The 23,653-nt window shown below is 49.7% G+C and overlaps 7 protein-coding genes across 7 annotated transcripts; 4 read left to right on the top strand and 3 right to left on the bottom strand.

Moving 5' to 3' along the window:
* Nucleotides 1-3,557: 3,557 nt before the first annotated feature.
* Nucleotides 3,558-6,661, bottom strand: MIND_00169400 (uncharacterized protein; the record flags this gene model as incomplete). The annotated part of the gene is made up of 14 exons (XM_037358616.1): nucleotides 3,558-3,812; nucleotides 3,861-4,247; nucleotides 4,294-4,425; nucleotides 4,474-4,679; nucleotides 4,724-4,812; nucleotides 4,860-5,004; nucleotides 5,055-5,163; nucleotides 5,216-5,255; nucleotides 5,306-5,357; nucleotides 5,407-5,416; nucleotides 5,461-5,985; nucleotides 6,035-6,196; nucleotides 6,248-6,408; nucleotides 6,457-6,661. 14 exons carry the CDS (start codon nucleotides 6,659-6,661, stop codon nucleotides 3,558-3,560), a joined length of 2,478 nt encoding a protein of 825 aa, XP_037226526.1.
* A 640-nt stretch (nucleotides 6,662-7,301) lies between these two features.
* On the bottom strand, nucleotides 7,302-9,525 carry MIND_00169300 (uncharacterized protein; the record flags this gene model as incomplete). The annotated part of the gene is made up of 7 exons (XM_037358615.1): nucleotides 7,302-7,458; nucleotides 7,508-8,493; nucleotides 8,545-8,834; nucleotides 8,886-8,959; nucleotides 9,005-9,072; nucleotides 9,131-9,277; nucleotides 9,328-9,525. The coding sequence occupies 7 exons, from the start codon at nucleotides 9,523-9,525 to the stop codon at nucleotides 7,302-7,304; spliced, it is 1,920 nt and encodes a 639-aa protein (XP_037226525.1).
* Nucleotides 9,526-9,610: 85 nt separating this feature from the next.
* MIND_00169200 (uncharacterized protein) lies at nucleotides 9,611-10,033 on the bottom strand (the record flags this gene model as incomplete). Its single annotated transcript, XM_037358614.1, has 2 exons — nucleotides 9,611-9,771; nucleotides 9,817-10,033. 2 exons carry the CDS (start codon nucleotides 10,031-10,033, stop codon nucleotides 9,611-9,613), a joined length of 378 nt encoding a protein of 125 aa, XP_037226524.1.
* A 187-nt stretch (nucleotides 10,034-10,220) lies between these two features.
* On the top strand, nucleotides 10,221-12,531 carry MIND_00169100 (uncharacterized protein; the record flags this gene model as incomplete). Its single annotated transcript, XM_037358613.1, has 7 exons — nucleotides 10,221-11,300; nucleotides 11,345-11,396; nucleotides 11,443-11,994; nucleotides 12,044-12,148; nucleotides 12,195-12,293; nucleotides 12,341-12,373; nucleotides 12,419-12,531. 7 exons carry the CDS (start codon nucleotides 10,221-10,223, stop codon nucleotides 12,529-12,531), a joined length of 2,034 nt encoding a protein of 677 aa, XP_037226523.1.
* Nucleotides 12,532-12,804: 273 nt separating this feature from the next.
* Nucleotides 12,805-16,340, top strand: MIND_00169000 (uncharacterized protein; the record flags this gene model as incomplete). Its single annotated transcript, XM_037358612.1, has 12 exons — nucleotides 12,805-12,936; nucleotides 12,984-13,122; nucleotides 13,171-13,270; nucleotides 13,320-13,438; nucleotides 13,490-14,331; nucleotides 14,385-14,522; nucleotides 14,963-15,191; nucleotides 15,241-15,439; nucleotides 15,486-15,649; nucleotides 15,698-16,079; nucleotides 16,129-16,240; nucleotides 16,284-16,340. The coding sequence occupies 12 exons, from the start codon at nucleotides 12,805-12,807 to the stop codon at nucleotides 16,338-16,340; spliced, it is 2,613 nt and encodes an 870-aa protein (XP_037226522.1).
* A 787-nt stretch (nucleotides 16,341-17,127) lies between these two features.
* On the top strand, nucleotides 17,128-17,922 carry MIND_00168900 (uncharacterized protein; the record flags this gene model as incomplete). The annotated part of the gene is made up of 1 exon (XM_037358611.1): nucleotides 17,128-17,922. The coding sequence occupies one exon, from the start codon at nucleotides 17,128-17,130 to the stop codon at nucleotides 17,920-17,922; it is 795 nt and encodes a 264-aa protein (XP_037226521.1).
* A 197-nt stretch (nucleotides 17,923-18,119) lies between these two features.
* Nucleotides 18,120-20,350, top strand: MIND_00168800 (RING-type domain-containing protein; the record flags this gene model as incomplete). The annotated part of the gene is made up of 2 exons (XM_037358610.1): nucleotides 18,120-18,378; nucleotides 18,426-20,350. 2 exons carry the CDS (start codon nucleotides 18,120-18,122, stop codon nucleotides 20,348-20,350), a joined length of 2,184 nt encoding a protein of 727 aa, XP_037226520.1.
* Nucleotides 20,351-23,653: the final 3,303 nt, after the last annotated feature.

Below are 23,653 nucleotides of genomic sequence, written 5' to 3'. Positions count from 1 at the left end.
GAACCTCCAGCATATACTTCTTGAATGCGCGGCAGTCGGCCAGGCAGAAGTCTGGCAAGCCACTAAGGAAGTGTGGCTCTGCGCCGGGGATGATTGGCCAATAATGTCCCTCGGGGCAATCCTGGGATACGGGCTGGCAAAGCTACGGGGGCCAGATGGCCACCCGTCCAGGGCGAAACAGAGACTATTCCAGATCATAGTGTCCGAAGCGGCCTTCCTCATCTGGAAACTTAGGAACGAACGAGTGATCCCCCATGATGGTGAGGAACACTCCCCGAGAGAAGTGGTCAATAGATGGTATCGATGTATAAACGATAGACTGGAGATAGACCGGGTGCTAGCACTGAGACCCCGGGGAGGAAGCCTCCCTAGAATGGACCTCATACTGGTGCAGAAGACATGGCATGACGCCCTCAGAGATGCTCAACTCCCAGAGGAATGGCTGAAATTACCCAGGGTTTTAGTGGGTCCCGCAGGAACACTCCACCCCCCTAGCAGATCCCCACACTGCCGTGAATACGGCGTGTAACCGTACATTTCCCTGGGTGGTAGCCTCTTCCCCCCTTTTTTTCTTTTCTCCCCCCCTCAATATTGGGTGCTTTCCTGGATTGCACCCTGCACCTTACACGAATCCTGCGGAATAACCTTGTTAACTGCGCATTTTTTGATATGTACTACAAAAAAAAAAAAAAAAAAAAAAATAACAAGATACCATAGTGTTTTTTTCTCTGAGGATGAAGAGCAGTGTCAGGGGAAGCCCCCTTTTGGCCCCTCGGAGATGCGTCCGATTCCAGTCCGACTCCGGTTCCAATTCCAGTCCGGCCCTCCATCTCGCCTGCACAATCACCAATCCGTCAATGCCCTCCCGACGGTCACCCTGGGTCCTTGCCTGCGACGCCGCTGATAGGCAGGCAAAGAGACCACGCCTAAAATCGTCCTAAACACTGGAATAATTTTATTTTCAATGTTTGCACACTCAGAACACAAAAACATGCATAAACATGCAAAACAATCAATTATGAGCAGTTGTACAAGTTCTGGACTCATCTAGACCCTAGAGCGCAGATAAGGTTCAGTGGGAGAGTCATTTGGAGTCATAAGAAGCGCCAGGCAGTGCAGGCTTCTAGCCGGGAAGCACCCAGAAGGCTGTGGAAGAGTATGACTCATGAATGACTCCAACGGACAAATAAGGAAATATGACTCATGGGAAGCGCCAGGAAGGTTCTAGAGCCACAGCCTCTATGACTCGAAGTTCTAGAGCATCCTAATAAGGTATAGAACGTCACATAAAGTCACAGGAAGTCGGATTATTAGCATTTTGGGCTATTTGGTTCCACTGGGTATATAAGGCTGCATGTATTTTGTGATAGGCAATCAATTAATCCCCAGAAGGCTGGTAGTTTGTGACACCTCAGCCGTCACATCTATTCAGTTTTGCTGTGGAAATCAACACTCTAAATTGCAGGATTAAGTTGCAGGTGCAGGTGCAGGATAAACAGGTGCAGGTGCAGGTAAATTGCAGGTTACTAATATTGCAGGTGCAGGGGAGTCGAGCCATATTGCTCCTCCATCAATACAATCACATAACTCTTTGTTTTTATTCATTCTAATTGAAAGCAAACTCAAAATAATTAACAACAATTCTTTGAAGTAAACTTTAAATTCGCTAGTTGTTTCCTGCAACTCGAAACCCCGAACTCACACACACACAATAGTTAGGATTTGATTTGGTTAGAGTTTGATTGATCATTAATCTGCTCTACTGCTCATTTTTTAAGTGTATTACCGCCCAAGCCTTCTGTGCCCGACAGCGGCAGCTACGGACAAGCAGTATATAGTCAGCTACCTAGCAGGCGGACCCTCAGAGTTTCTTCTCTTTGGATCCTCCCCTGCTAGGTCAGCTTCATTTGTATTCGCTTACCAATGTTCACTCTTTGGATCCTCCCCTGCTAGGACCTTGATCTCAGGCCTCCGGGGTTGCCCTTACAAGCAGATATGACGTAGTAAATGTATCATGGAGGACGCAGTGAACATGGCCACCATCACATGACCAAATAAATTCATTGATATCTCTCCAGCAATAATGTCATAGAGCATACAATACTAGCACTGATTTACAGCAGACTTAGTAGAGAGACAGGGCTTGGTCATGAGCAGACAATCATTCACTCAACTATGGTCACGCTCGTGACTCGGATTAATTAATCCAAAGCATTACAGGCGATTAGGTAAGCCGAACCAGACTCACAATCCCTATCCTGTATTTACCCCCACGCCCCAGGCATCACGGTTGTCTGCGCTCTAGCACTCGCCGCTCGCTTACTGTATGGTCTCTCTCGGCCCCCTGTCTCCTACACGTGTCGAGGAATTGTCCAGAAATATGCAGAAATGAGTTGCCAACAAGTTTTTGATGGTGCGTGATGAGATGTGTGACATACACATGTTTATGATGTGATCAATTTACACAAGCCTCCTGTCATGCCATCACAGTCTACACCAAGCTCAGCTACTTAAACTACTTATCCTCACACCATACAAATATTCCACGCTGTGATGATCATCATGACTTGGGCCGGGCAATGTAAAGGTCAACTTCAGCCTTCTGTCAGGGCTGGACGCAGATGTTGTCCTGGATGATTTACTGCTGAGAGTTATTGATATGGCAAAGACTGAGTTTGAATAGCCTGCTACAGAGCTAGTACTTCTGGCCGAAGGGCTTGCTAGTGTATTTGAATATAATCAATTATGGCCAGGGTATAATATATTATATTCATAATATATTCATATTCATAATCACTCATATTCAATGGGTCTGAATATGCAGAGGGCATAATATAATCATATTTATTCAAATATATTCAAAATATATTCTAGCATAATATAATTGTGGACAGCACTAGGCTAAACACGACCTCGAGTCCTTCTTTTGGGTGCTGCTCTGGTGTGTGCTTTGTTACACCCCACATACATAGAGACCCCTCCGGAGCCCTCGCGTGCGATAATAACATCTTCGGCGGTTATGCGACGGGGAAATCGCTCATATTCTACCGCGACTTCCCTAGCCACATCCCCGAGGGCACCCGGTCTGCGCTTTACGACCTCCGAGTCGGCGACTGGATGAAGCAGATGGTCAGCGTGCAGAATCCTCCATCTGCCCCGGGGCTAAAGCAAGACACACCGGCATATCATGCTGTATTTGGGGACTTCACCTTTCGGCTATTCACCGAAAGACATGAACTATAGTGACCTCCAGAAATTATGCGCTATTGCACTCGCTCAAACGGATGATTGGCCGGAGAATGATGCTGCAATTCCGTTCGTAGAATTTGAGGCACGCCTACGTGCCAGAGATCATAAACCCAAGACTAGATCCAGAGCCACAGAGGAAGAAGCGAAAGACAAGTAATAGTGGTTCAGCACCGTAGCAAGTGGAAATGATGGCTGGTTGTAATAATACTTTTGTTGAGACGCAAGCCGGACCTGGGTTTGCCACCGCAAATAATGAGTACAGAAATGATACAGAAATATAAGATATACTAGTACAACAGAGAAGTCACTCAAAACCCTTCAGGCTGACCGCTCGCTGTCACGGTCACCCCGCACTGCTGCATGAATGCCAACCAGGCCGCGTCCATGCCAGATTCGGTCGTCAACCCCAGCTCAACCATCGCCCCGGCGCCACTGGCCCCTCCAACAGAGGGGACAGCGCCGCCCAGAGTGAGCTGCGGCTGGGGCTGCGAGGCGAAAGTGGGAGAAGAAGCCAGGAAGCCCAGGTCCGAGTCGTTTTGGGCATAGAGCATTTCGAAGAGATCCTGTAGTCCATTGTCAACAATTGGGGCATTGAAACCATGCCGACTTACCGAGGACATTTCATGCTGTGGTTCAGCCATGTTTATGGCAGGATTGAAAGTCAGCAAATCGTCAAGCCACGGATATTGCTCTCCCGTGGCATCAAAGCCCGCGGACGCGGCACCCATCATACTTGAAGACTGCATTGTCGCGGCGGCGGCGGCGGCTTGACCTTCCGGGGTCACGGACTTGCCGCGCCGATGCTTCTGCTTCAGCGACAAGATCCGCTTCTGACCACCAAAGATTTCCAGCTCGTCCGTGACCGCGTCTTCGGTCGAGGCAGGGGACAATGCCCCTGGCTCGGAATGGGACGGCGACAGGGTACTCGTCGGAGCAAGGTCGGGCGAAGAAAGCGCGTAGGCGCGAACAGCACGATCTCTGAGTTTTGAAAGCACAGCCTAGAATATTGTTACGAGGAATCAAAGAATAAACATTCGACATTACGCTAGCGAGTTTGGCGCGATGCGATTGTGCTGCGGTGCGCTCAAAGAGATCGACAGCAAGAGCTAGGTCGTTCAATGCACTAGCTGCTAAACTTGACCGAGGAGACAGGGTGACCACTGTGCCCACAATCACCTACATGCACAATTAGACCACGTGACATTGAATAAGCACACCTCTTACTGCAGCTGAAAAAGTGTGATGCAACAGAAACCACACTCTCATCGCCATTTCGGCACTGCGGTCGAATTGATACGCCGTGGCTTTGATGAGCACACTAGCAGAGCGATATGCAGTCAGGAATGATGTTGCGAACGGACTGCGAAGAGGATTCGTTGGGAAATCGAGCAATGCTTGGGCGTAGAAGCTTCGATGGATGTATAACATCGCTGGAATAATCGGTATGGGAAATTTATAGAGTAGGAACACTTACTGACTGTGCGATATTGACTGGCGTAGAACCCACGGAGACTTGCAGCCGGCGAATGATACTCTCGTTCACCGTCTGCACGACTAGGATAGCTAAGTTTTATCAGTTGAAGATTTGGGAACAACAAGGCCAAACGGACGGCTTGGAAGAGTCGGGCACGCTCAACTGGCGTACTTGTTTGTCAAGTTCCAAGACCGTCTCATAACCAGGCGTTTTTGCAGCCAACGTAGCCTCCGCAAGTCCCACCCAGATGTCACGTGAGAAGACATATTTCGAGCGCCAAACTGCGTTGATTTGAGTTGCACATCTGATTATTCAAAGATCAAGCGCGTACACCCTGGTCTGATCTCACCCAGATCAGTCAGCGTGCTTTCTTCGTCGATTGGATACTCGCAATCCACATATGACAGAGAAATAGCAGGTGGGCGACCAAGGGCTAAACTCTGAGGATAAAGTTACCCATACTGTCGTTGGAAGGAGAAAAGAAGTCCACACATGGGAAACATCCGAGCAAAATACGTCCCAGAAGAGAGATCTTAAAAGGACAGGCATAAGATTGGTGAAGAGTGAAGAACAGGTGCCGACCTCCTCCTTTGTACAGTTTGCGCATCCATATGCCATCGAGCACAGTCACGGTCTTAATTTCGGTAAGTTATTGGTGTTGAATCAGCATCCAGAAGTCTTACGCAGACCAATCTACGATTTTGTTAGCAAAAACCATCGATCTTGATGTTGCTTACGCTCTGTGCCAGCTTAGCAGCAATGCTCATCAAACACCACGCACTATTCCGCGAATATTTCTTCCCTCCCAGACTGTGAAATGTTGCCATCAAACCAATCGCTCGCACGGTATCGACACTGGGAGAGTCGTACACGGCTCTCAGACCGAGCGCAGCCTGGCCAGCACCATAAAACCTTTCAGCGTCAGTGTTGTACGGCGGTAATCGTAGATCCAACAGAGCGCTGAGAGCGAAAATGAAGAAGATCGTCGAGAGTGTGTGAGGGTCGGTGTCTGGAGATTCGTAGACAGACTGTAAGAAAGAGCCTAAGAGCTCTTCTTGTTTGATGGGGCGGAAAAAGAGAGCGCCGTGGTGGAGCCAAGATTCAGCCAACTCAGCTGCCTGTTGCTTTGGTGGGAGAAGACTTCGTAAACGGGAAAGTTTGGATGGGTTTGGACGTCCACCAGTTGGAAACACATCTCCCATTTCGGTGATGTCGTCGCTAAGCAGCTGCTCTTCCTCCTCTTCGTATTCAACGTCTTCAGCCTACCTAAGGTTGAGGAAGCTAAATTTACCACGTGAAATGATCACGTACTATGAGCAGGGCCTCTGTTCCCGCGGACCGGCCAAAATACTTGACTTCTCCGTCGTCTCCCAAGGTCAAAGTGCCTAAAGCGTCGATATCAGGTTCCGGTTTGATGGGAGGGTCTTCAACGCGTTTATGTGCTTCAGCTCCAAATTTTATGCTCAGAAGATCCTATAACAGCCTGGTCAGTAGCGCTTACGCGTCCAAAGGGAGGAGAATAACCTGTGCCAACAGCGGATGGCGTTCACTTGATACCGCACCTTGCAAGATCGCCAACGCTTCTTCAAGTTGTCGTATCCGTTGACTCATGGCCGCAATTTGAGCATGTAATTGGTCGGTATCGGCGAGAATGAAGCGAGTCCCTTGGCCAGCAGATAGAATTCCTTATGTTACCGATTAACAACAGTCCCATAGCTGTGGAAAGAACATACCACAAGGACATATACTCTCGCATCCCCTTCGCACACAAGAGCCACAGGGCACTATTTTGTCGCACTTGAGCTTCAGCCTCCTGCATTCCGCACATGACAATTCTCCCCGCAACCGCTTCAAATCAATGTCTTTCTGTTCTTCCTCAGTGGGTGGTCGTCGTGGGGGGCGTTTGGGAGCCGGTTTGCCGGTCGTATCCACCGGCATGTTAGAAAGCTTTGCTAGATACGAAGATGGCTATTCGCATGCGGGGTAGAAGATGCAGTCATATTACGGAGCTTCACTTCAGTCACGTCGTGGGTGATTGGCTAAGCGATGTCACGTCACGCAAGATCGCTACGCCGGTCGCCGCAAATGGCAATTCTATAGCTATTTTTAGTGGTCATCTTCAATCGTGTTTTATAAACTTGGAGATTGACTTGAAGTACTATGTTTATCTCAGAGCCCGAGAATAAGATCTCAAGCAAACAACATTATAGATTTTGCACCAACCATCCTTCGTCCTATTGTATGGAAACCTTCCAGTGGGTAGCAACTAGCAGTACTAGTTGAGAATAAGTTGGGGGGAAAGTAGTGTTGTATGAAGTCATTACGGGTCGTAAACGAGGAAAGATCAGGGAATAGATAACGAATACCAGCGCGGCTTGTGAGGAACGGAGATCGAAAAACATAACAGATGGGTGAGGGACAAGCGACGTATGTACGGGACAGATATTCGACGGACGAGATAACGAGAGTGATTGGGAGTGGGAGAAACCGATTGGTGGTGTAGGGAAGCAAAGATGAGTAGTGTAGATACGTGTCAAGTCGAGATCATCTTGCAGGAGTCGTTACTTTTCGGAGGCAATTACTTGGCCGGTAATACGATCGACTGTGCTTTATCCTTGAGCACAGTTGGATAGCTGTTCATAAGATGCGCGAGGGCACGTAAGTCCTCCTGATCAAGGAGGGCAATCGTCACTTTGGGAGCCGACTTGATCCCAAATGATTTGACAGTTTTGAATCTACAACGTACATCAATTAGAGAAAAAACAACGGAAAGAATGATCTTACAGTTTATCACCCAGCTGCTGCTTTTGCACGGCAGGTGGTTTATCGAGCAACCCATCTATGAAATCATCCGTGGCCTGGACGACAAGGGGGTCAGCCTTGGGTATCGGCAGGCTTGATCCAGCAGTAGATGTAGCCAAACGGACAATCTCGGCTGCAGGCAAACGAGACAAGGATGTAATGGTGTGACCCGTTGAGCCTACACTGGGGGTAGTAGGTGCAGGAGATGCGGTTGCGCTGGGACCACGTGATGAAAGATCGGGGGTCTGTGGTGAAGCCACTGAACCAGTCGAGGTCTTTTTTGCTTGAGGAGTGACTGGTACTGGCTGCACAGTCTCTTTACGGGGGGATTCATCTCCTTCACCATCGTCACTTTCGAGGACTAATTTTGCGTCTGCGAGCTTTGCACGGAGGACCTCGGCATTGAACAGACACATTGCCCGCTCCCTCTTGGGCAAGCTCATCAAAAGTTCTGTTAGTTCGTTTTGCTTCGTGCTTTCGAGTTTTCCAATAGCCGCAAATATCCTGTCGCGCTCGGATGTAGGCGGTACGGAACCAGAAGGCGATGAAGTTCTTGGAGGGGTGGACAAAGAAGCATTGACCGAAATGGGCGTAGACGGATGCTCTGGCGCACTGGCTGTTGCAGCAAGGGAATTTGGATCAAGCAGGCGTGAGTCTTGTGATGCTGACGGTGAAGGTGACTTGCTGGCTGGACGAGACGAAGATTTCGCGTGTATCGAATTGCGAATGAGACTGATTTGGTCTGCCAGTCGATTCGGATCCTCGATGCATTGAACAACATCAGCAAGTGATATGCTGATGAGCGCTTCGACAACTGCATCCACTTCATTCGTAGGCACAACAGCAGGTCCGAGACCGCGAACACGACGGCTCATTTCACCAGTAAGGACTTCGTGCCTCACAACAGGTGAAAGCGCATAAAGATCATCGTAGCGCATTGGGAGATTGAGAGTACCAGCCAAAGCTGCCTGATGACCCACGAAATTAGCTATATTAGACTTGCGTAATGCAAAACGCACATTGTAATAGCTGCCTGAGCCTCTCCTTCCACGTTCAGGGCGATCATAATGACTCTGGACAGGTGAGCCCAGACTCGCATTAAGATGACGCGGGCTCCATCCTGCAATACTTTCACCACCTTCACTCGCTGTCGGACTGGTTGCTCCACTCGAGTGTCTTGGATGACCATTCCCAGTAGAGAAACGTTGAGCCAGCTTCTCTTGACGGAGTTGCTTGGGCTCGTGAAGCCGTACCACAATCTGTTTGCTGCCCAACAGTACGCCGTTCATCGCATGCATCGCGGCCGCAGCTGAATAATGACATGTCAAAAGGAAGCTTCATTGACAACCGATAGGCGCACCTTGGTCTGGAGATTGGAAGGAGACGAAACCAAAGCCACGGCTCTCGCCATTCTCATTTCGCATGACACGTGCGCTACAGTAGGTCAGAAGTCGGTCGTGTAGTCAAAAACGCACTTGCCTCACGATTTGCCCATATTGACGGAAAACAGTAAAAAGTTCATTAGAATCGATTTCAGGATCGAGATTCTGTTGAATGACACCGGATTAGCTTTTAAATTGAGAAAAATAGAGGAGAATATCAGACCTTGCAAAAGAGATTGCAAGGGTCTATCAGGCCGCTATGGCTAGCGGAGCCGGGTCCAGAGACTGGGGCAAGTTGAACTTGCTGGCCAGGGCCGTGCACAAAGCTATGAACAGGACTGCGGTATGGACTTCCACGCGGAGGCGAATACTATTTGTACGGTGAATGGAAAAACAAAAGGTTTTGTGACGAAAACTCACCTGCGCGGGTGGCTGGAAGCTATACATTGAACCTGATGGCACGAAGGAGGGTGCATTAGGGCTGAACTCGGCCGCCCCGCCAACACTGGTTCTTCGCTGCTGGTAGACCTGGACCGCAATGTTTTGGCCCTGGATCTCGGCACAATGCATAGCCTCTTCCGCATGTTGCGCGTCTGTTTCGTCCCAGAACTCGACCATGCCAGTATCAGCGCCAAAGTGGGTAGGAGCTCTAGTTGACGCAAGTGCGCCAAAAGGACGGAACAAATCGTAAAGTAAAGAATCGTTATACCCCGCAGGGAGGTGTTTGACCAGTCGTGGGAGGGCAGAAGGTGGTGGCAGGGGTGTTGGAGGGTTTGCGGGGGGGGTAAGGTGACAAAACTAAGGGTACTGGAGGGATGAGACCAGGGAGAGGACGCGATTGAAGGGTGGCAAGTGCCTTCTCGGCTGAAAAGAGTGAACAACACGATACACAAACAAGGCAAGACACACCCTTCTCTGGAAATCTAAACTCGATTGTCCCACTAAGCGGATTGTTGCTCCCATCTCTAGTGATCTTTGGACGAAATGGACCACAAGTAACAAAGGCCATGGCGATATTCTCGTCCGTCACGTAGGGTGGTAGATTCGAGATGTAGAGAAGTGGCTCGTGTAGAATGGGGTGGTCGTGTGGGCCATCTTGTTCCTGCACCTGGTAGTCGGCTTCCATCGGAAATGGTAGGCCAGGACACTAAAATCGATCGTTAGGGACAAGGGACAAACCCAAAACGGGGGGGGGCAAACCTGGCGATGGAGGCAGGAGCAAAAATGCTGAAATTCGCACGATCATTTCTTTTCTCCAGCTGTCGATATTCGACAACTGTGAGGTTCATTTTGCCCATGTGGCTACCGCTGCAATGGAAACAAGCCTCGTCGAATCCCCCAACTCTACTGCTTCCCCTTCCAACACCATCTTCAATAACGCCGAGCAAATCCTTGATCTAATTGCAGAAGAGGTGTCGCATGCCCTCCAAACCGTCGAAGTACAGGCAGTCGGGGACCTCGCTCAACTCAAGGCTTTACTCGCACGCAGCGGCTATGCCGTTTCTGTTGGGGAAGACAACATGCTCGTACTATCTTTTAGTGGTGAAGCAGCAGACGCTATAGCTCTTTTCAACGAAACTGGACAACGGACCATACAAGGCTTCCAACCGCTTACCCCAACTAATATGCCTCACACATTTGCTACATACCAGCAATTAGTCGTTGAAACATTGCGTCTTGTCGCCGATCCTACCAATGCTCCGCAACGGGTTGTTGAGTTGACGCAAACCGTCCAGAACTTGCGAACTAGGAATCCGGACCTCATTCTTGCCAAGTCCGATGTTGAAACCTGGAGGGCGCGTTATATGGCCCTGGAGACAACGCTTGAGAATGTCCAGCAAGCGCATGAGATGGAGGCGCAGGAATGGCGGGAGAAGATAGCCAACAATCCAGATGCTCAAGAACTCGCAGCTTGGGTCGCTGCTGCCGCGCCAGTAAATGTCACCAATCCAACCATGCTGTCCACCGCAATATCCATGGCCATGACGGAAATCAACTCTTCACAAGCTAAATGCGCATCTCTCGAGTCACAACTCTCTGCCGCGAATCACAGCATCGGGGAACTTGAGGAACAATCTGCCTCCTGGGTCACCGAACGTTTGCGTCTCACAACTCAGAACGACCGCAACACCATAATCTTGACGAACGAACTGCCCGGCCTGAAAGCCAAGCTCCAGAAAACGGAGGGCGAGCGCATTTCCCTTTCAAATCAACTCCAGACCCAAACAGACATGTTACATCAGCTGAAGAGCGAAAGGGATACTTTTTCCTCGAGCACACAAAAGGAAATCGGTACATTGAGATCCAGGCTGACGGAGCTGCAAGAAAATGTAAATACTGTGACGGCAGAGCGAGATGGCCTGAAGCGCTCTGCTCAAGATCACCAACAAGTGGTCAGTTATCATGAATTTTCTTGTCCTGCTTCTCACCACAGTAGGCCGAAAAACGTCAGGCGGAATTGGAGAAGCAACTGAAAGACACGCTTCATGGTGCGTTTGTTGATATTTCTTACATCTGATTATTCATTCTGCCCAGAGAAAGACAGTCTTCTCAAACACCAGAAATCAGAATACGAGAGCCTCCAAACGCAACGGGACTCACTCGCGAATTCCCATTCAACCTTGCGAACTCAACTCGAAACGACAAAAAGTGAGGCGGCGATCGAGCGCGACCTCCTGCAAGAAATGTCGAAGTCGGTTGAACGCGAACGCGATCAATTGCGTTCTGAGTTGGACAAGTTGAGGCGTGATGTCCAAGCTGCTGACGACCGCGAAGCGCAATTAAAGAAGCGTCTAGAAGCTATGCATACTAGGATGAACGAACTTGCAACTGAGCGAGACAAGTTGGCGGATGATGCGAAGATTTCTGCTGCCAGGGAGGTAGAATATATCCGGCGACTTCAAGCCGCGGAGGTACAGCATAATGACATACAAACCAAGATGGCCCAGGCTGCGCGAGACCTCGAGAATGACAAGCAACGGCAACAAGGTCAGCGGAGGCCAAGCTCTTCAGGCGCGTTGGAAGCAAGCTCGAATTCAAAGCCCCGTTCTTCAGCAAAGAAGAAAGATGATCCTCCAACCATCTCCTGTGCGTCCTTATGTTCGGAGTCATAGCTTGACTCACTAAAACTGGGAAGCTCGTTCTCCCAAAGCTCCACCCCAGAGCCCCGTTCGTTCAGTTATCAAGGTCCAGCGAACTCCAGTGAGCACCGCAGAAGCCAAAGGTGACAAGAAGAAATCGGGTATGCGTCGTAGTAAAAAGTGTGACTTGGGGGCTGACATCGAAAGATTCTGATGTGGGTAAACGAGCTAGAGCGATAAGCTCTTCAAAAGTTCAAGCGCAAGATATGGAAGTGACCGACTCGTCTAGTTCTGTTTCAAGACGTGGTATGCAGAGTGGCTCAACGTAGTCCCTAGAACTGAAGTTTTCCTAGGTCAACAGTCTGAAAGTGATACTTCTAGTCGCAGTACGTGCTTAATTTCCATTAATTTCGCTACTCAATATTCTTCAGCATCGCTCAAAAGAGCTGCATCCTCGCCGTTATCCTCAGCTCGCACCAAGGTGCCACACCGCTGGCAAAAAGAGCCCACACCAATCACTATGCCGAAGAATCCCAAAGGATGATACCTTTTCTTCAACTGGAATGTACGCATAGAATGACTAGATGAACGACTACAGACTTCTGTATTTTTGCTGTGTACTACGTTGTGTAAATTTAGCCCTAACCAACGAGCAAATATTTCCGTCATCTGAATCAGTACCTTCGTCAGGATCTCCGTTCACCTTCATGCTCCACTTCGCTCTTAGCCCCTCCCGACCTTGCTACTTATAGCGTCCGCCATCTACAAGCAGTGCCCACTCCAAGACATCCACGGACGGACCTTGAAACACTCTCCCATGTCCATGGACGAAATCATACCCGGCTTGTGGGTTGGGGACCTCCCCAGCGCCACCAACACGGCCAACTTGAAGGCCAACAAGATATTTAGCATCTTATCGGCAATGCGGGGGAGGGTTACGATAAACGAGGTGGGTTCTCCCCTCGTCTTTTCTCAAAGCTGAAGCACTGATTTCAGACCTTCATTCGGCACCAAATCTCACTCGACGATACTGAGGAGACTGATGTCCTTGTGCACTTTATACCGGCGATTACGTTCATCCAAGCCGAGCTGGACAAGGGGCGGGGAGTGTTGGTGCATTGCCAGGCTGGAATGAGTGAGCTTGTTGTCATCCTTTTCGATTCTAACTGAGACCGCTGGCCAGGCAGGAGTGTAACCATCGTCGCCGCATATCTTATGTATACCCAGAATATCGACACAGAGGCGGCATTAGAGCTCATTCGCCAGTCCCGACCTAACATCGAGTGCGTCATCGAAGTCTAATCGCTTTTATCTAAACCAACACCCTACTAGCCCTAACCCCGGTTTCCTTCACCAGCTCGAAATATTCCACCAAGCGGCTTACAAGATCTCACGTCGAGACAAGTCCACCAGGATGTTCTATATGGAGAGAGCCGTCGAGGAAGTCATGAGTATGCGGCTCCGCTCACCTGCTTCACACAAATATTGACTCATCTCGATAGACGGCGACGGAAGTTTGCCTGAAACCACCATGTTCGCCAAATACCCTCGCACACCTTCTGATTCTGCCCCAGGCACTCCCGGTGGGCCGCGTCGCAAAATTCGCTGCAAAATGTGTCGACAAGAGCTAGCCACAAGAGAACACATGCTTGACCATGGCCAGTTGGGAGCACCAACACCGGCTGCTGTGACTCCCGTTGTCTCGCGCCATCCATCAATGACCATGGCTTCGCGACCACGGATAGGTTCATTTGGGACTGGGGCGCGTCCACGACGGCCGTCTGGCCTTGGCGATACCATGCTACAAATGTCAGCGCTGGAGACCGAGGATGATTCCCCCAACGCGGAAACGGTCAAAGAAGAAGTACCAGTAGCGCCAGAGGCCCGAAGGACACTTTCTGACCCACTCCGTCGCCCACGATTACGACCCTTGATCAGCGGAGTCGCTGATTTGACCATGTCGCAATTATCAATGTCGACATCTTCTGCGTTGGACACAGAAGACGACAGTGGTCCTGAAGACAACAGCGAGGTTCAACCAATACCTCGTACTCATCCGTTTGCGCTTGCGACTCAATTGGGCCGTCGCCTTTCGGATGCAGTGATTGCCTCGCCTGGAGAGCCGTCTCAGGCGTCAGAAAATGTGCCAGAGCACGCCCCAACGCGGTTCTCTAGCGCGGATGACATTGCTGAGCAACTACTTTCGAATCCAAAGCTTGCTGCTTTGCGCGGGTCACCCGTCATGTCTCCTCTAACACCTATGCTCGGCTCCTCTTCAAAGGCATTCCCTGTGTCTCAGCCTATCATCGTCAATCCCAAATGCTCTGGGTACTTCGTTGAACCTGTATGTTCCTTCTTAGTGTAGAAAATTGAAATCTGACTCCCCTCACCTTCTAGATGAAATGGATGGAGCCCTTCTTAGAAGAAGGGCAGATTGCGGGCAAAATAACGTGCCCCAACCCGAAATGTGGTGCTAAATTGGGCAATTACGACTGGGCAGGGATGTGTTGTGGCTGCAAGGAATGGGTTACTCCGGTGAGCTCCCCCCCCCTCATTATTTTTTGTTCTGCTCACGAATGCGTGTGGCAGGGTTTCTGCATAAACCGATCTAAAGTCGATGAAGTTGTCTGAAAATTTACTTGTGTCGAAAATATGCGGCCCTTGACTATGATAGACGGCATGGTATCTTTATCTCTGAGTATATTTAGATGTGGGCACTCCGGCAATGCAGACATGACTCCATTGGCTCGACGTTTGTGCGCCAGAACACGGGCAACAAAGAAGATGATAGGAAACGCCGTTGATGGGTTCATTTGCAGTGTGCTATCCTGACTCTTCGAGTCTCTTCCACCATTGCCAACTGTTTTTACGCTTTCCCTGTCGGCTGGAATGCTTGACTTCATATTGCGCACTTACCGTGTAAGACGAGACTGAACCGTTTTGCTTCGTGGTGCTTGGGACCAACATTGCTGTAGATTTGGAGGCCGCCTCGTTGCGCAGCCGACGTTGGAAGCACAGGCAAACCGCTCAAATTTGGCTGTTTGGGGGCTGCAAAAATCACTCCTGGAGCGTTGGTCAAGCCAGCCCGAACTCACCCCGAGGTTGTGTTGTTCGCTGTGGCCGCCCGCGACCCAAAACGCGCTGCAGAATTCGCCACTGAGCATGGTTTCCAGAAAAGCTACGGGGGTCCAAATTGCTATCAGGGTGGGCATTCATTTTATTGACAAGAATGTTGCTCACTCAAGAATTCAAGACATGCTCGATGATCCTGATGTTGATGTTGTGTACAACGCGCTCCCGAATCGGAATGAGTTGCACTTTGAGTGGACAATGAAGGCAGGCAAGCACGTGCTGCTCGAGAAGCCAGCCACAAACACTGCGTCTGAGGCCACGGCCATTTTCGCTCTTGCGGCTCAGAAGAACCTTGTTGTCCTCGAAGCCTTTCACTATCGGTCAGACGCCTGCTATTTTTCTCACCCGGTACTTATATCTGCACAGTTTTCATCCTGCGGTTCAACGCGTCAAGTCTATAATCGATTCCGGGGAACTTGGGGTGATAGAGACAATTACAGCAACGCTTACTGCCCCACACGGCACTGCACCGGATGGCGATATTCGCTGGAATTACGAACTGGGTGGCGGCGCAACAATGGATCCCGGTTGTAGGTGTTAACTTGGTCAATAATTTTCTGTTTCATCTGATTATTCAGGCTATACGGTCAACGTGTTACGCTATCTCGCAGGAGCTAATCCTACCGCTGTTTTGACGGCAAGAGCCGTCCGCTATTCCACACTGCCTGAACATGAGAAAGTCGACAAGATGGTCTGGGCCACACTTGCGATGGAGACACAGGTCGTAGGAGAGGTACACGCGAATCTGGACGAAGCAAAGATTTTGGGCATCATTCCTCGTATGCCGAAGCTCTCGGCCACCGTTGAATGCTCTGCAGGCAAGATCGAGATTTTTAATTTCTTGGTTCCACACTTCTACCATCGTATTACTGTCTCTCCTAAAGGACAAAGGCAACGCATCGAGAAGGCATATTCTTTCAACGGTAATTTCAAAGGGGAGGATTGGTGGACAACATATAGGTGACCATGAGCTCTTTGACTGTTTGAGAGCCTCACGTACGTGGTTTAGATACCAGTTAGAGGCCTTTGTAGACAAGGTTCAGGGACGCAGTCCCCAAACATGGATTGCGGGGCAAGACACCGTCGCAAACGTTGAATGGATTGAGGAGATATATGCGAAGGTGCTTCGCATAACATCTTCCGCCAAACCGCTGAAATTTTTAGGACGGATTCGGGAGTCGTCCTGCTTCCAGCTATCTGGCCAAGAATCGCGTCGAGTAGATAATTAATTATAGTTCGTCTCGTCATAGCAGGTGGCAGTAACTTTCGACCTTAGATATTCTCCAACTTGCTTCAAATTTTGTCGTTTCAGGTTCCAGATGTATTGGTCTTGCAGTCTTGCAAATTGTACCTCGGCCAAGCCGCTCCGCAGTACTCTAAGTCGGATGTGGTCCTTGTAGGGTGTGGGCCCGAATATTGAGCCCACGTTCCAGCGTCAAGGATCGGAGCATGAATATTGTTGAGCACTTGCATGTGGGAGCGGTAGGCATCCTTAGGCATCCAGTCGATGGGAGAGAAGTTTGGCGGGGAACAAAACGAGGTGGTGACTCATTGATGATCATCAAAATCGACTCCTCAGCAACCATAACTTGTCGGTCTTGCACGATACCCTGCTTCATGTTAGTATAGGCTTGCACATCTGGAAGTCCCCTGCAAGCAGCGATGGAAGAACGCGCCGAGTAGTCTACACAGTAGCCAAAGCTCGTTGGCCTCCAGCGAAAATTCACTCGTCGATAAATTCGAAGACTGACCGGCGGTGTTACTCGTCGAAGGGATCACCGGAATGACGGACTGATCTGCAGAACAGCGCCACAAGCCATGTCCATGTTGTCACCTAGGACATATAAGCACTGGTTGTTTTTCCCCACAACATTACCTTGACTGTGCCCATAACCTTTTTGAACGCGGCGCCGTACGAATTCCACGCATGGAGACCTGATCAACTTGTCCAACAACCGCTCTACGTCGACTTGCAACAACAACCTCACATCCATCTTCCTTCTTTGACATGCCAGATCGAGGGTATATACCCTGGGACTTCCATCCAATGTCGGATGTGCACCATCTTCCGCCCCCCTACGAAGCTCATCGACCTCCATTGATGCCATTATCAGACAAGAAACGGCCGAAACTCGAATTACGTCCATTGCCCACTCTGCCGTTGTTACCCATTGGATCTCAGGCCAGTGTCACGCGTCCCACCCACCGAAGAAGAGCATCAGGCGGAAATTTTGGAACGAAACCTCCCTTGCTGGTTGTTTGCAATCGGAATGAGAATGACTCCCCCATATCACCCGACTCTCCCATCCTCCTTGGTCGTCCGCGTCTCATACTATCTCCAACAAGCACACACGCATTTCCCGACCTTTCGAGATTATCGAAGGCTGTCAGAGCTATTCCTCCAACACCAAAAACACCCCGCTTCCTCGTTCATTCACCTGAGCCGATGAAGGAAAGCTTCACGCCAATCACTCCTGGCTTCAGAATTCGTGCAAGACCGGCGAATGCGAAGAGGATAGCGAGGCATGGATTCGGCGATGGATCGGTTGGGGACATACCTGATAGTGTTCTGGAGGAACTCCGAGCACTGCCCGATAGATCGTTGCTTCGAGGTGAGGGAGGTGACAGTTCCGACAGCTCATCAAGTGGCGAGAGCGACGAGGAGGATTTTATTGCTGGTTACGAGTCGGATTCGATGGTAGAGGAAGCGAAAAAGCGAGGTTCGCTGCATTGGGTCCATGATTTTGGCGAGGATGAGCGATGGATGGCCGAGAGTTATTCGGACATTCTCAAAGCACTATGACCGAGTGTAGCATTATTTATTTCGTCATACGAACGGACCATGACCTTGTTGAACAGGTACCAGTAGACACATAACTATCAGTGGCGCCCATCGAAAAATTGCCAGCTTTGGAAGGTGGAGGAGCTGAATTGTGACATGCATGTCACACGATGACCTTCGCTACATGCGTGCAGCACGACTCTTAACGATTCGCCGCCATGCCGCGCCAGCCAGCGGATGTCCAAGTGTCGCCTTACCTCACCCACTTGACAACCCACCACGGCCAAGTCACGCTCGTTCCGGCAGACAACAATGGTCGACGAAGAAAGGCCAATGAGAATCTCAATAGCAGCAGCAGCTCTCCAAGGTCTACCGACTCCCGCGTTAGCACACTCCAATCATCCCCAACTAAACCTCGAACATCACCATCTGGAGGAATAATGCGCCGTATTCGCCACATTTCGAGGCAACAAGACTGTGAGTTGTTTTTCCCCAACGATGAGACATGATTTAATTTCGGATAGCGCTGGAAGACATCCCGGACTACCCGCCTCCGTCATTCCAAGAAGCCATGGCCTCTACTACGACGCTTACAACATGGAGCGGCCGTTTGACTATTCACTCACAACCGGATTCAGACTCTGAATCAGATGACGATGGAGAGTCCGCGGAGAGAGCTTCTGTCTTGGAAAGACCTCCGAGTCGTGGTAGAGGGATTCTGGACTCAGAGCCCGACGACGGAATTGGCACATCAGTTGTTAATACTCGACCACACCGGCGCCACATGTCTCTCTCGCCATTGCGTACCCTTTTCCCGCCAGCTCGGAACAATCGCGAGTCCTCCTACAGTGCTCCGTCTCATCCATTATCACAGCTACGAAATTCGCCGCATTCACGAAGTACCACTTCACTACGAGCTCCACCGTCTCCACCAGTCTCTCCATCCATTAGGAGCGAAAATCCTCTCGGAGGCCGGCGATTCTTCTCGCACAAGGACAAGGACAAGGACAAAGGGAAAGCGCGAGAAGCGTTGGATTCCTGGCAGATTGTAGAATCACAATGGCCGCCAAATCCATCCAGCCCGATCCTTTCCAGCCCTATTCCTTCAAGCTCGCAGTCTGATCGAGCGTCTTCTCAGGAGCCTCCTACGCCAACATCCATTTCTGCCGCTGTGCCTTCTCAAGGGGCATTTCCTAGAGAGAAGGCCATCCCAATTATCTCCAGCTCTTTCCGAGAACGAGAACGCCGTCAGCCCCAAGCCCACGATGAAGTTCAGTCGATACACACGAGGATTCCGCCTTCACCGACTTATGCCCCACCGCCAACACCCACCGCTGAGGGCCCACCAATCGTGACTGTCCGCTCAAAGAAACCACCACCGCCTCCCCCGCCTCCAAAGCGGAAGCCGCAATTAGCGCCGTCACCTTTGCGCGAGTCTCCGGTTTTGGATGCTGATCTGGAGCGCGCTGTCCGCACTCCTTTGCCGCTGACCCCAGTGATTGCCAACTCGTTTTCGTTTCCTTCACAACCGGCCTCAAGAGAACGCAAGATTATGTTCCATAGCTTCCCAGCGTCTGAAATTGAATCTTCACCTCCTAGTTCGGCCGTCGATAGTGAGGGTCATCGTCACCATTATCCAGGTCGACCGCTCCCAATACGGCCACGCCTCATTGTTGATTCGACTTATGCACACCATCCACACTTTCCGCCACTGGAGATACCTCTCAAGCCGCCTCATGTTCCGGAGGGGTTATTGATTGACTTGGATGATGAGATAGAGACACCGGTGGCCTCAACGGTGGTCGATATTGACGAGACTCCAACTGTTACACCGACTGTGCATGCTCCCGGAGACGTAGCGCTGTTGGTTGATGTCGAGGATACCGTTACGCCTGCCATAGAAACAGCCACTCCATCTTCTGCTTTGGCTGACCTTGCGCCGCTGGTCTTGGACCCTACACCACATCTCCGACCAACATTGATCACCGCCACCTCTAATCGGCAATCTTCGGCATCCTCGGTCGTTGAGCTTGCTCCGACTGCAGCAGATGATTTTCTCGAAATCACCGACCTCGATGTTTTACTTTCGCGGATTGAGAATGATCAGCGGGACGGATCCAACTATGAGGCGTTGCTCATGGTTTCCGACTTTATCGGTCCTGCGTCGCCTCTGGACGACAATAAGGCTAACAAATCGGTGCTTCGCACGGGCACCATCGAGGTTGCGCGGCGGCGTGTGCTGAAAGACGGGCGGGTGAAGCTCAAGCTGGTGTTGTTGGGCACGACTGTCGACCGCTGCGGGATATGCATGTCCCAGTTCAAGAAGGCGCAGGCTGCAAAGCTCAGTGAGCGGTGCGGGCACGTGTACCACGAGCAGTGTCTCGCGCGGTGGACTGCCAAGAGCAGGACATGCCCGCTCTGTCGCATCCCTGTTAGGGAGATGTATTAATACTAATCATGACCCATGGACTATGAATTTTGTTGTCTACTGGTTGAGACGGACATTAGGCATTCATGTGTTTTTCAATGTAGCTTTAGACTGGGTGGAGATTGTACCAATTAATGGAATTCAACTCGGAGTACGGTAGGCGAGATGGTTGAGGATGAATTTCAATCTTGACAGATGTATGACTAGGGGCCTCCGGCACATGTGCCTTAGGCTGGGACCTTGCTTTCATACAGCCTTCTTATATATATATCTGGATAGAATCTGGGAAAAGAACGAAAACCAGCAGAATTCAACACAATAATGTCACTGAAAACAACAGTATTGACAGGTTTTGACAACAACACTTGGCCTTAAGTTCACAAACTGAATGAGGTGTAGAAATTAGTCTCAAGTATCAAGATCAAGCTACATAACCTTAACCATGACAATAAGCAGTCTGCTTTTTCATACCTCAGCTGAAATGATGGAAGTCACGAGATTTCCGCATTAGGGAGGAGGGTTTATGTTTGATAGCAGATGGCCAGATTCCCTGAACCTGACATCCTACTGTGGTAAATCTATACTATCCTATCCCTGATTGAACAACTGCCAGTGTTTGGTTTCACTGTAGTGATTGATGGTAAACATGACCACAACTAGTGAACTTTGACCCCATTCACTGGCATGAATCATCCCCTTTGTACAAAAGCTATACCTAGCCAAGTTAACAGGGAGGTATAGACAACCATTGTATATATGAATTGTATACTGTGAGCTATGAATCAGAGTGCAAGACAAGACTCATGGTTATTGTCTGGAAAGAGTACTGCTTTGGAGCTCCCATTGAACCCCTTATAAGAAGTAGGCTTCAAGTAGCAATTCTCAAGTTGATGGAATGGGCACCAGGCAGTGGCAGGCACCTAAAGCTGTGGTGACTGCAACAGAGCACATAGACACTGAGGCATTGAATAAGTACACTCAAAGGGTAACTTGAAGCTATAATTCAAGTTACTACTGACCCATTGCATTCAATTCTGCCTAGTGATCATCACGGGTGGCATGACCCGTGACGGGCTGTGAGGACGGGCCTGCGTGGGTACGGGTGTGGGCCTGGCCAACCCGATAGCCAGCCGGGGTAGCCAGCTCCAGCCAAGTTTTGACACCTTGAAAATGTGACTGACTTGGCTTGGATGGTCGAACGGCTGTTGCTGGGGTTCCCAAACCCGCAACAGCATTCCCCGACATCGTCTTGATCATTTAGACTGCCTTGGCGTGGCTTGTGTGGTCTGCAGGCCGTGGAAACGTGGGCCATCCGCAGCCCATTGGCCAAAACGCGGTACCCGCACCTGCCAAAGCAGACCCGGGCCATCGGCGGGACGGGTACAGCCTGTACGGGCCACCCCAGATTTACCCGCGGGTGGCCCGTGACAAATGCTAATTCTGCCAGTCATAGCCACATCACATTTTTTGGCCAAAATATTTTAGCAAGAGCTATTTTTTTTTGGTCCCACAGCAGCCTAATCGGGAGGATTTTCAAATTTTATGCACCTGCAGCATGCTAAATTTCCTAATCGGGCAGTAGGTCACACAAAATTTTGGCCAAATGGTCATGGGTCATTGAGTGTCACAGGCCTGCTGAATTGATTGAAATGGGTCAGCATTATTATTAACTATTGAAAAGGTCAGTCCTTGCAATTTTGTATAACCATAACTTAGCTTCACTGAAATTGAAGCAACCTCTCAAAACCCCTGGCAAGAGATATGCATAGCTGAAACCCCGACGTCAGGTCAGAAAAGTGAGTTAACTACTGCTGGACACCCCCCCCTCCCTGTGTGACGTCACACCACGTGATTGCACGTGATGTCCCAAAAAAGGCAATTCCATGATGGGTACGAGAAACTGGTGAAAATGTCATGCAGTACTACTAATTTTCTCTATATATAGTGTCCCTTCTTGTGCTCTCCACCCACATCCACCCTGCGGACATCATTATAAAACCAATTTTGGCTGCAGGCATAGCTGGCAGGTGTGACTTGGGTGTGCCGTGGCTGTGTCATTACTACCCAAATAGGAAATTCCTATCAAAATGCTTATACATGCCTCAGAAGAACATCAAAATCTGCTTTCAATGACAATTATATGCATGCTGAGACCATTAATAGCATTCCTATGTACCCTACAAAAGAAAAGTGAATTAAGGCTACCAGACCACCCCCCCCCCTGACGTCTCGGCTTGTGCCAGCGCGTGCCCCTTGACCCCTGGTGAGTACGTGCACTGGAGCATAAATATTCACAGAGACAACATGATAAAAAAGACTTTACCAATGACAAAAAGCAAAGACTCACAACTGAGCATGCCAGGCATTGCCACTGGCCAGCAAGATAAAAATGGAGTGAAACCCTCTTTCTTAGAGTCTCTCCCTTTGTGTAAATATAATTTAGCACAGATAAGACTAAGATAACCAGGAGCAGGATCTACGGAAGTGATGTTTTTGTAATAAGCACTCAAATGTTTAGCATAGAATCGACAAAACTGTAGGACGGCTGCCTGGCTCGGTGATTATCAATTGTAGGTTGCAATTGACTGAAATATGCCGATCAATCATCGGGCTGTTACAGTTGTTTACCTATGTTTACTTTTCATGTTTACATGTGTTTACTGATTGAATTTCTCATATGGAGGACCTTGCCAGAAAGCAAGGTGATGGTCAAAAACTGTCTATTTTCCCTTGTATTTTGGAAGATCTGAGCCATTTTGGGGGTATATTGAGCTGATCTATGACTGTACTATACCTAGAAACCCAATATCCTTTGCCCAGAGGCTGAAATCAGCTTATCGGAGGGTGGGAATTGCACCGGCTGTCTCGGAGATGGGCAGGTCTTCGGAGTTGGCAACGGACTTTGATGTCCGCGTGCCCCGAGTGACGGCTATTTCATCGGAGTGATGTCAAGGGCCGGATGATGTCAAATCCATCAAGCCGTCAAGTCATCCGGCTCTGGACAAGCCTGGTGAATTTATCTCAAATGCATGGCAAGCCAGCTCCTGGAGTCAGCCCCCACCGCCCTCAAGTAATATCCTGTATGCCGCAGCCGGTAAAGCACACATATTGCTTTATCCGTATGTTGCCGGCTGTGGCATCAATAAAATCAGTAAGTTTTAGTGAAAGCACTGATTTGTTGTCCAATTAGCTGCATAAGGAGTAGCAAATGTCTATTCTAGGTTTTTTCAATCCATGATACCCTCCAAAACCTTTAAAAAAGGTCGAAAAGTGGTTGCTCAGACTGATCAATCTGCCAAGGATCAGCTGTCAAATGTGAAATCG

The sequence above is a fragment of the Mycena indigotica genome, assembly GCF_014461135.1.
Source record: "Mycena indigotica strain 171206Taipei chromosome Unknown Mind.scaff0001, whole genome shotgun sequence".
Taxonomy (NCBI): Eukaryota; Fungi; Basidiomycota; class Agaricomycetes; order Agaricales; family Mycenaceae; genus Mycena; species Mycena indigotica.
This window is presented reverse-complemented; position numbering and strand designations above follow the sequence as displayed.